At 39.7% G+C, this 12172-nt stretch overlaps 1 protein-coding gene across 1 annotated transcript; it reads right to left on the reverse strand.

Moving 5' to 3' along the window:
- Positions 1-6249: 6249 nt before the first annotated feature.
- Positions 6250-10909, reverse strand: FAM220A (family with sequence similarity 220 member A). The gene is given in 5 exon segments (XM_068547893.1): positions 6250-6682; positions 6685-6727; positions 6729-6997; positions 7156-7507; positions 10880-10909. Coding segments are annotated over 5 exon segments (894 nt in total). The 3' UTR covers positions 6250-6482.
- Between the last annotated feature and the right edge of the window lie 1263 nt (positions 10910-12172).

Genomic DNA, 12172 nt, shown 5'->3' on the forward strand with positions numbered 1-12172 from the left:
CCCCAGTATTATTGTGTTAGTGTTGATTTCCTCTTTTATAGCTGTTAGCAGTTGCCTTATGTATTGAGGTGCTCCTATGTTGGGTGCATATATATTTATAATTGTTATATCTTCTTCTTGGATTGATCCCTTGATCATTATGTAGTGTCCTTCCTTGTCTCTTGTAACATTCTTTATTTTAAAGTCTATTTTATCTGATATGAGTATAGCTACTCCAGCTTTCTTTTGATTTCCATTTGCATGGAATATCTTTTTCCATCCCCTCACTTTCAGTCTGTATGTGTCCCTAGGTCTAAAGTGGGTCTCTTGTAGACAGCATATATATGGGTCTTGTTTTTGTATCCATTCAGCCCGTCTATGTCTTTTGGTTGGGGCATTTAATCCATTCACGTTTAAGGTAATTATCGATATGTATGTTCCTATGACCATTTTCTTAATTGTTTTGGGTTTGTTTTTGTAGGTCCTTTTCTTCTCTTGTGTTTCCCACTTAGAGAAGTTCCTTTAGCATTTGTTGTAGAGCTGGTTTGGTGGTGCTGAATTCTCTTAGCTTTTGCTTGTCTGTAAAGCTTTTGATTTCTCCATCAAATCTAAATGAGATCCTTGCCGGGTAGAGTAATCTTGGTTGTAGGTTCTTCCCTTTCATCACTTTAAGTATATCATGCCACTCCCTTCTGGCTTGTAGAGTTTCTGCTGAGAAATCAGCTGTTAACCTTATGGGAGTTCCCTTGTATGTTATTTGTCGTTTTTCCCTTGCTGCTTTTAATAATTATTCTTTGTCTTTAATTTTTGCCACTTTGATTACTATGTGTCTCGGCGTGTTTCTCCTTGGGTTTATCCTGTATGGGACTCTCTGCGCTTCCTGGACTTGGGTGGCTATTTCCTTTCCCATGTTAGGGAAGTTTTCGACTATAACCTCTTCAAATATTTTCTCTGGTCCTTTCTCTCTCTCTTCTCCTTCTGGGACCCCTATAATGCGAATATTGTTGTGTTTAATGTTGTCCCAGAGGTCTCTTAGGCTGTCTTCATTTCTTTTCATTCTTTTTTCTTTAGTCTGTTCCGCAGCAGTGACTTCCACCATTCTGTCTTCCAGGTCACTTATCCGTTCTTCTGCCTCAGTTATTCTGCTATTGATTCCTTCTAGTGTAGTTTTCATTTCAGTTATTGTATTGGTCATCTCTGTCTGTTTGTTCTTTAATTCTTCTAGGTCTTTGTTAATCATTTCTTGCATCTTCTCAATCTTTGCCTCCATTCTTATTCCTAGGTCCTGGATCATCTTCACTATCATTATTCTGAATTCTTTTTCTGGAAGGTTGCGTATCTCCACTTCATTTAGTTGTTTTTCTGGGGTTTTTTCTTGTTCCTTCATCTGGTACATAGCCCTCTGCCTTTTCATCTTGTCTATCTTTCTGTAACTGTGGTTTTTGGTCCACAGGCTGCAGGATTGTAGTTTTTCTTGCTTCTGCTGTCTGCCCTCTGGTGGTTGAGGCTATCTAAGAGGCTTGATGGGAGGCTCTGGTGGTGGGTAGAGCTGACTGTTGCTGTGGTCAGAGCTCAGTAAAACTTTAATCCACTTGACTGTTGATGGGTGGGGCTGGGTTCCCTCCCTGTTGGTTGTTTTGCCTGAGGCAACCCAACACTGGAGCCTACCTGGGCTCTTTGGTGGGGTTAATGGCAGACTCTGGGAGGGCTCACGCCAAGGAGCACTTCCCAGAACCTCCACTGCCAGTGTCCTTGTCTCCACGGTGAAACAGAGCCACCCCCCGCCTCTGCAGGAGACCCCCCAACACCAGCAGGTAGGTCTGGTTCAGTCTCCCCCAGGGTCACTGCTCTTTCCCCTGGGTCCCGATGCGCACACTACTTTGTGTGTGCCCTCCAAGAGTGGGGTCTCTGTTTCCCCCAGTCCTGTCAAAGTCCTGCAATCAATTCCCACTAGGCTTCAAAGTCTGATTCTCTAGGAATTCCTCCTCCCGTTGCCGGACCCCCAGGTTGGGAAGCCTGACGTGGGGCTCAGAAGCTTCACTCCAGTGGGTGGACTTCTGTGGTATAAGTGTTCGCCAGTCTGTGAGTCACCCACCCAGCAGTTATGGGATTTGATTTTACTCTGATTGCGCCCCTCCTACCGTCTCACTGTGGCTTCTCCTGTGTCCTTGGACGTGGAGTATCCTCCTTGGTGAAGTCCAGGGTCTTCCTGTCAATGATTGTCCAGCAGCCAGTTGTGATTCTGGTGCTCTCGCAAGAGGGAGTGAGAGCACGTCCTTCTACTCCGCCATCTTGGTTAATCTCCAAGTTTTATTTCTTCCTTCCCAACCTACCTATATACCTTTTACTGTTATATTGCATTATCTAGAACTTCCAGTATGATGTGGCATAGACATAGTGAGAGATCCTTGCCTTGTTCCTGACCTTAGGAAGAAATCATCTAGTTTCTAAACATTGAGCACAGTGTTAACTGTAGACTTTTGTAGATTTTGTGTGTGTATGTCATGTTGAGGAAGTTCCCCTGTATTCTTAGTTTGCTGAGTGTTTATTATGAATGTGGCTTGGATTTTGTCAAATGCTTTTTCTGCATCTTTTGATATGATCATGTGACTTCCTTAGCCTATTGCTATGATTACATTAATTGAACCAGCCTTGCATACCTGGGATAAATCCCACTTGGTCATGGTGTATAATTTTTTACTATATTGCTGAATTCTATTTGCTAACACTTCGTTAAGAATTTTTCTATCTCTAATCATGAGAGATACTGGTCTGCAGTTCTGTTTGTGTTTTTACTGTCTTTGGCTTTGGTATCAAGGTAATAAAACAAATTGGGAAGTTTTCCCTCCTCTTCTATTTCAGGAAGAGTTTGTATAGACATGTTAATTCTTCTTTAAACAGCTGGTAGAATTCTCCAGTGAAACCATGTAGGTGTGAAGATTGCTTTGTGAGAGTTACAAAATTACACTCAATTTCCATAATAGTTATATGGTTATTCAAATTATACATTTTATATTTGATGAGTTGTAGTAGTTTGTACTTTTTGAGGAATTGCTCCATATAATCAAAGTTGTCAGATATATGTGTAGAGTTGTTTGTGGTATTCCATTATTATATTTTTAATGTCTGCAGGGTCTGTAGTAATATCCCTTATTTTATTCTTGATGTTAGTAACTTGAGTCTTCTCTATTTTTCCCTTTCAGTCATGTGAGAGGATTGTCAATTTGATTGAACATTTCAAAGCTTTTTGTTTCATTTGTGTTTCTCAATTAACTTTTTTTCTATCCTATTCATTTCAGCTCTTTATTTTTGCATTCTGCTTGAGTTTATTTTGCTTTTTTTCCCCTAGTTTCTTGAGGTAGTAGCCTAGATTGATTTGCGATCTTTCCTCTTTTTAATTGAAATATAGTTGGTTTCAGGTGTACAGCAGTGGTTCAGATATATTTTTTTTTCAGATTATTTTCCTTTATTGGTTATTACAAAATATTGAGTATAGTTCCCTGTGCTATACAGTAGGTCCTTGTTGGTTATCTGTTTTATATACAGTAGTGTGTATATATTTTCATTTTCATTCTATTCAACATATATCTTAAAATTTCCCTTGAGACTTAACCCATGAATTATTTAGAAGTGTGTTGTTTAGTTTCTAAGTGTTTGGAAATTTTCCTTTTAGCTTTCTGTTATTGATTTCTAATTGATCCCATTGTGGCCAGAGGACACATTTTATATTATTTCAATTCTTTTCAATTTGTTGAGGTTTGTTTTATAGCTTAGGAATGGTCTATCTTGGCATATATTCCCCAGGTACTTGAAAGATTGTGCATTCCGTCATTGTTAAGTGGAGTGTTTTGGTTTTTAAAAAAAATTATTTATTTATTTATTTATTTATTTATTTATTTATTTATGGCTGTGTTGGGTCTTCGTTTCTGTGCACGGGCTTTCTCTAGTTGTGGCAAGCGGGGGCCACTCTTCATCGCGGTGCGCGGGCCTCTCACTATCGCGGCCTCTCTTGTTGTGGAGCACAGGCTCCAGACGCGCAGGCTCCAGATGCGCAGGCTCGGTAATTGTGGCTCACGGGCCCAGTTGCTCCGTGGCATGTGGGATCTTCCCAGACCAGGGCTCGAACCCATGTCCCCTGCATTGGCAGGCAGATTCTCAACCACTGAGCCACCAGGGAAGCCCGAGTGGAGTGTTTTTTAAGTGTTTAGATCACATTGATTGATTGATGGGATGATGTTGAGTTCTATATCCTTGCTTTTTTTTTTTTTTTTTGGCTGCACCACATGGCTTGTGGGATCTTAGTTCACCGACCAGGGATTGAACCCACGGCCTCAGCAGTCAAAGTGCAGAGTCCTAACAATTGGACCACCAGGGAATTCCCTTTGCTGATTTTCTATCAAATTGTTCTATCAATTGTTGAGAGAGGGATGTTGAAGTCATTAACTATAATTTTATGTTTGTTTCCCTTCATTTCTGTCAGTTTTTGCTTCACATATTTTGCATCCTTATTACTTTGTACATAAAAATTTAAGATTGCTGTCTTCTTAGTGGATTGACCCTTTTATCACTATGAAACATCCCTCTCTATCCCTAAATTTCTTGCTCTAAAGTCTACATTATTTGATACCAATATAGCCACTCCTGCTTTTGATTAATGTTTCAAAGTATACCTTTTATTCCATCCTTTCACTTTCAACCTCCCTTTATCATTATATTTGAAGTGAGTTTCTTACAGACAACATATAGTTCATATAATTGGGTCATATTTTTAATGCACTGCCAATCTCTGTTTTTAATATTTAGTGTTGTGTTATTTAATGTAATTATGATGTATGCATATTTAAGTCTGCCATTATTTTTTATTTTCTGGTTGTTCTCTATGTTTAACATTTTTCTGTTTTCTTTTCCTGCCTATCTGTGGGTTAATTGAACATTTTTAAAAAATTCCATTTTGACGTATCTATCGCATTTTTGAGTGTACCTCTTTCTATAGCTTTCAGAGTGGTTGCTCTAGGTATTACCTTATAAATACATAACTTGTCCCTGTCTACTGGCGTCAATATTTTACCAGTTTGAGCGAAGTATAAAAAACTTACCTCTCTTTATGCCCTTGACCCTCCCATTTATAATTGTCTTATTTCCTCTATATACATTGAAAACCACAATAGACAGCTATAATTTTTGCTTCAACAAACATAATTTAGAAAACTCAAGAAAAATACAGTGTATTTATCCATATTTTTACTCTTTCTGTTCTTCCTGATGTTTCAAGATTCCTTCTTTTATCATTTCCTGATGTTTCAGGAACTTCCTTTAGTCATTCTTTTAGGGCAGGTATGCTGGAAACAAGTTCTCCTAGTTTTCCTTCATCTGAGAATGTCTTGATTTTCCCCCTTCATCCCTGAAGCATATTTTTACTAGATATAGAATTCTGCATTGGCAGTTCTTTTCTTTCAGAATTTGAAAAGTGTTGTGCCACTTCCTTCTGGCCTTAATTGTTCCTGATGAGAAACCAATTGTAATTTTCTTTTACACACATAAAATGAGACATTTATTATGCCAAAGAATGGGCTTTATTTTTCATTTTCCCAAAACACTAAAATAACACACGACATAGTAATTTAGCACACAATATAAACTAATATATGCAGTCAAATTCTGAAATTGGTTAAGTCTTACTTTGGGACTCCTTAAAAACTTACATTCTTTAGTGCCTTTTATCAAAGTTATCAACACACAACAAAAGGAGTTAACCCAGAAAAATCTAAGTGTAAGAGATACCTTGACTCCTATAAACTGGAGACCTTCTATAAGGGAAATACTTGATTTGCCTCTCTATAACTGAGCAACGACAGATAGCCTCAAGCTCATTTTTATTTCAAATAACACTGCTAGGGTTTCTAATTAGAGAAAGGTTTATCTAAAGGTAAGGTTAATGTTGCAACTTTCACTGTAGGGCCTCCATTTATTGCATTTGAAGTGGAAGGAAAGGCATGAGAGAAGAGAAATCAAATTTTGTTGACCAAAATTATTCTACAAAATGCAGAAATGGTAACAGCTTACCATCAACTCAGCCTGGCTCAGAGCAAGTACAGAGGGGTTGATTTTACAAACATCTGCTTCCATTAGATGGTCAGAGACAGTCTGGAGAGACAGTATCTGGGACTGTAGCCCTTTAGAATGGGTGTTGAAGGCATAGTAAAAGCTTCATGTTAAATCTTTAGGGTCTAATCTGATATTTATGTAGGATATATCAATATTCTCCTTGAAATGGTTTCCCAATCCTGAATGTTTTTCAAGCACAATTTGAAAGTGAAAAATTTCCTTCCATATCAACCAGCTTTCCATGAATTTGAATTCCACTTACTTTAAGTCTATCTGGTCATACAAACCAAAGCAGGAGCTTCATGGCTGCATGGTTTGCATCCAGACTTAATGCAAAAGAAATCATTTAGGACAACTTTTAAAATTAATCTCACTATTTTAATTGTTCTGCTTGTACCTTAATTATGGCATAACAGATTTGCTAATTCAAAAGCTTGTAGAGCCAGTAATGCCAGTGTTATCTGCAGATCATTTGGGGTACTTTTTTCACATGAAAGCATTTTCTCGTATTCTACTGTTTGCTCTGAAACCATGAGCTTTGAATGGCCAGGGAAAACACATTTTGTCTCATCATTCAAGAATATTTGGGGATGTGCTGCAGCAGTGTAGACAGGATGGAATGCAGGCAAGACAGTTCCAACTCAAGAGTCTAGCCTCTCCAGAAAAGCACTTGGTGGTTCATTCTCACAAATCCCCATTTCTGACCATTTTTGAGAGGATGGTAGTCCTGACTCCCCAGGCTCTCCTTTGTGGCTCTGTCCTCTGTGGCTCTCAGTGGCTGTGGGCCCTCCTCCCAGCCAGTGCCTCACCTGAGCTTCTCCAGTGCCACAGGACACCCCAGCAAAACACTCTTTTGCAGGAGCAAAGAACAGATCCAGTCTTCCTCTGAGCAGCTGCTGAAGCTGAATTTCTTCTTATTGATTCTTGCAAACATGGAAGTGCTTTGTTGCCATCGTGAAGCAAGAAGCTGACCTTACTCAGATCATTTTCATTTCCGAAGTTAACTCCTCATTTTGTGAATTACCATTTACATCAACTGCAAGCTTATTCGTCCTGGAAGTTATATCTGACGGGCAAGGGCTCTCCTTCTGCGTTCTGTTAAGTCCATACAGTATTTTGTCTGAGTCATCACCTGCTCCCTTCTCTTCTGCAAGGCGGATGCTGAGAGTCCGTCATGCTGTGTGTTCTCTGATGCCCAGAGCCTAAGGACACATCTGTCAGTCCGAGGAAGCCTTCGATGGATCTCAATATGAACCTGCATGTGGACTTTGAGCGTCATGGAAGCTATGATGAAGACGTAGGGGAAGTTGATGTGCAACCACCAGGCCAGGTCGAAGACGAGCAGTATTTGGGTCAGCCCCTTGCAGAAGACCCTGTAGGAGCCGGTGGCGGCCGAGTGTAAGAGCCGGACAGCCCCACAGAGCTGCCACCATATAGACCCACCACCGTGATGTCTCCTGGCCTCTGCCCTGGCAGGTAAGATGTCATTTCTGACTGCTTTCAATAATTTTTCTTTTTTGGTTCCAGAAGTTTGACTATGATGTGCTTTTGGTATGGATGTTTTTTTAGTTTATCCTGTTTGGAGTTCACTCAGCTTTTTGAATCTATAGGTTTTTATGTCTTTTGATAAATTTGGGAAATTTTTTTAGAAACTATTTCTTTGAACACTTCTTCATCCCACACCATCTTTCTCCTCTCTTCTGGAATTCCAATGATATGAATGTTATATCATATGTTATAGTCTCAGATTTTCCTGAGGCCCTATTTTTTATTATTTTTCAGTCTATTTTTATCATTGTTCAAATTGGCTAATTTCTGTGGTTCCATTTTCAAGTTCACTGATTCTTCTGTCCTCTTTATTCTGTTGTTGAGCTCATTCTTGGAGGGTTTTTTAAAAATTTCAGTTATTGTATTTTTTTAGTTTTAAAATTTAAAATTGGTTTTTCTTATATCTCCTACCTCTTTGTTGAGACTTTCTACTTCCTTGCTGAGACTTTTTCATTTATTTCAAGTGTTCATAATTGTTTGTTAAAGCATTTTTATGATGGCTGCTTTAAAATCCTCGTCAGGTATTCTAACATTTGTGTCATCGCCATATTGCTGTTTGTTGGTTGCCTTTTGTCACTCAAGTTGAGATCTTCCTGCTTCTTGGTAGGATAAGTGATTTTTCATTGAAAGTGATTTTTCATTGAACATTTTGGATATTATGAGAATCTGGATCTCGCTAAATCTTGTGTTTTAGCAGGCCTCCTCTGATACCTATTTGAGCTGGCCTCAGGTACTGCTCCAGCTGGGGAACAAGACACTGCCTCATTACAGCCAGATGGAGATGGATGTTCAGGTTCTCCTCTCTGCCTCAGTTGACACACAGAGGGGAGGGCTCCTTGTCACTGCTGGGTAGAAAGTGGAGTTCAGGCTCCGCTGTAGGCTATGCTGACGTAATTCTGGCTAGGAAGGGGAGCACCCTGATGCTCTTCATGTATTCTCCATTGACAATGCAGAATGGTAGATGGAAGTGCATGAATGACCTCAGTTCTGCTGAGAAGTGGGAAAAAGTTCTGTCAGTTAGGCTTCCTCTGACACTTCCCAGTGGAAGGGGCAGGGCACCTAACAGGAAACGGGAGAGGAGCCATGTTAGCTCAGGTGGAGATAGAAGTCCAGTGTTTGCATGTGTTCTCCACTCCCAGCTGCGTTGGGAGAGACCCTCTTTACCACCTGACCTACTGGAGCATTTTGTTATAACCTGGAAAGGGTGAAAGCCTAGGCTCTATACATTATCTTTGCTGGTAGGGTCTTAGTTTTGTTGTTGTTGTTGTTTTTGTGTGTTTGGCTTGAATAGAGGGTTTATTAGATAAAAGTTTCTGTCTTGTAGGCTGCCCCTTTCCTGGTCCGTGGGCTAAAGAGAGTAGGCTTTTCTTGGGCCTTTCTTTATCTGCACTCAGAATTTCCAGGTGGCTGCCTTTTCCAGTAATCACTATAGGATATACGACCAATAACAAAATCCAGGGAACTTACCACTGTATTGTTCCTTGGTTCCCAGGATTCCCCTAGCCAGTGTGCCTTCTCTCTTCCCCCTCTCAGAATTTTATATTTGTTTTATATATCATGTTCATGGTTTTTAGCTGTACTTAGCAGGAATAGGGAAATGTTTGTCTACTCCATCTTTTGGAATAAGAAGTCCTTTCTCTTTTATTTTAGTGTGATGATATTGTGGTATAGTCTTTAAAGACATTTATTATGTCTGGGGTGAACTTCAAAAAATTGGGGTGGGTAATAGGTAGGAATATGGAGCAAACGAGATTAGCTATGAATTGATCATTGTTGAAGATGGGTGATAATACATATATGGAGGTTTATTACCCTACTTTATTTTTGTATATGTTGGAAATTCCCCTTAAAAAGAAAACCATTTCCTGACTACCCAGTCTAAGTCATGTTACAAGCTCTTGTTTGTGTTCTCCACTACAGTGTAAACTTGATAACAAGAACCCAGTCTATCTTGGTCACAATTACAGCTCCAAAGCTTAAAACTGACTGGTATATGGTTGGCATTCTAATTACCATGTTTCCTCAAATATAAGATTCCACAGATTATAAAATGTTTATGTACCATTAAAAAATACTGCAAATTATGATATACCACCAAGTTTTAGAAGTATTTGGATTTCAGATGCTACAATGTGAAAAAAATGCTTTAGAATTAATGAAATATGATATCTGTGGAATAAATGAATACTCTAAAATACTGCAAAGGTCAAGATTCTGCTGACAATGCTTCATACATGTTCAAGAGCAGATCAGGGTATATTTTTGAGAGTATTATCAATTCTACAGTGGGTATATTTCTTCCCAAATATTGAAATTTTTTATGCCCAACTTTATATTGTTACAAATCTTAATAGAAAATGCAACACTCTGCCATGGTCTCCCATCTTTTCACCACCAAGGACCCTTTTATTATTTGATCCCCAAGGTTCCCATATTTTGAAATATTTTGATGCCAAGTAAAATTTTTTTCCTTGATATCAAGTAAAAGCTAATTTTCATTTTTCATCTATTAAATGTATAGTGTTCAAACTGAGGCAATATAATTCCAGCTAAAATAAACCTGACCTTCTACCTATGCTGTGTGGACTCACCATAGGGAAAAGTAACATTTCTATTAGGAGATCTACTTTTTAGCCTCCAGTGCCACTTTCTCAGAATCCAAGAACCAGAGATGGCAGGCACTTGAGATGATAGGAATCAAGATGGCAAGAAGCCACGTGCCAGCTCCTATATTAAGTCAAGAAAGGGCATTTAGGTAGCCCATCTTAACATTATAAGTTAGGCCATTTGTTTAAACAACTCTCCAACAGAGAAAGTTGTGTAAGGGCATCAAACACTCTGGTGAACTGACATGGTCCAGGGGCCTATTCGAATTTCTAAATTTTTAGCATAAAAAATCAATTTGTTTTTCTAGGTTGAATTGCAACAGAGTAGTGAAAAGAAAATGATATTTGTGGGGTTTTTTGTATCACCCTCTCTCTGTGCCTCAGTTTAGATCTGAGTGCAGAGGACAAGTCATTTATCTTTGCATCCCTGAGCAGACAGTTCAATGGCTGCCCAGAGAAGGCACTTGTGTCTGTGAATATGTGAATGAATGGAAGGACGGTGGTCCTCAGAACCTTCAAGACATCTTCTTATTTGAGCTCTCTTGAGGGAAGATGGAAACTAGGAAAAGGAAATGAACAGGAAACATGACGTCAGGAACCTGGCAAGGAAGAAAAACTAATGCAGCCTGAATTCTCTTTACCTTTGGAAAGTTCCTTATGCCCATGACCATTTCTACATGCCTAACACCTAATGTGGAATAACAAATCTATATGCAAAAACTTTAACCAAATACCTAAGACACACAATACATTTTTAAAATGAGAGCATGGGGCTTCCCTGGTGGTGCAATGGTTGGGAATCTGCCTGCCAATGCAGGGGACACAGGTTCGAGCCCTGGTCCAGGAAGATCCCACATGCCACGGAGCAACTAGGCCCGTGCACCAAAACTACTGAGCCTGCGCTCTAGAGCCCACGAGCCACAACTACTGAGCCCACATGCCACAACTACTGAAGCCCGTGCACCTAGAGCCCGTGCTCTGCAACGAGAAGCCACTGCAGTGAGAAACCCGCACATTGCAACGAAGAGTAGCCCCCGCTCTCTGCAACTAGAGAAAGCCCGTGTGCAGCAATGAAGATCCAATGCAGCCAAAAATAAATAAATTAAAAAATAAATGAGAGTATGTATATTAGGTGGTACCAAGGGGATCAAAATTTCTTTATTCTCTTCCTAGAAAAATCATGTAAACATTAGCACAGATCTCTCCTTATCCCCAGGTTCAAAATCATCATGACCTGTTAGCCCTACATTTAAAATAAACAGTCAGGAAAAATAAAACCAGTTATCAGATGAACAGTTTTGGTCAGTTTTGGTCGTCTTCTTTGGGAAACCTTCCACTCTAAAGGCTCAGTAGATCCGTGTGACTCCGGTGAGGAGGGACTAAGGGGACTCCAGTGAGCACAGAGAACAGCAGTGGGTCAGTGGATGCTGGCAGTTTGTTCTAATAAGTATCACATTAGGGCCCACTTCCAGCCCCCAGAGGACAGGATTAAATATTCTGAGCTCAAGTTCCAGGAATGGCTGGTCTTTCCCTTCCCTCCAGAAAAAGGACTGGGGCAGATCCACAGGGTTGAGAGGAGGAAGGACACACCTTCTTAACCTTTGTTTGTCTTTAAAGCAGACATCCTAGGATGCACTTCTTCCTTACATCAGAAAAAAGCCACGAATACGCAGCCACGTGGATTAGAGAAGACAGAAGAAAACAGGTGAGAATCTATGCAATTGCTTCTCTTCCTGTTGAAGTGTTAAAGAATATAATGCAGTGAATTCTTTGTTCCGTCATATTCTTGGAGTGGGGCAACTTAACGCTTGGTTTCCAAAGCAATATATTATTGGTTAAGTACCTGACATAGCAATCCTGTAGCTTGGTTAGATCTTCTTTTCAATCTCGCTTTCAAATACCTATCTGCTTGCCTTTAGTGTCACTTCAACCAG

The sequence above is a fragment of the Eschrichtius robustus genome, chromosome 7, assembly GCF_028021215.1.
Source record: "Eschrichtius robustus isolate mEscRob2 chromosome 7, mEscRob2.pri, whole genome shotgun sequence".
NCBI classification, from domain to species: domain Eukaryota; kingdom Metazoa; phylum Chordata; class Mammalia; order Artiodactyla; family Eschrichtiidae; genus Eschrichtius; species Eschrichtius robustus.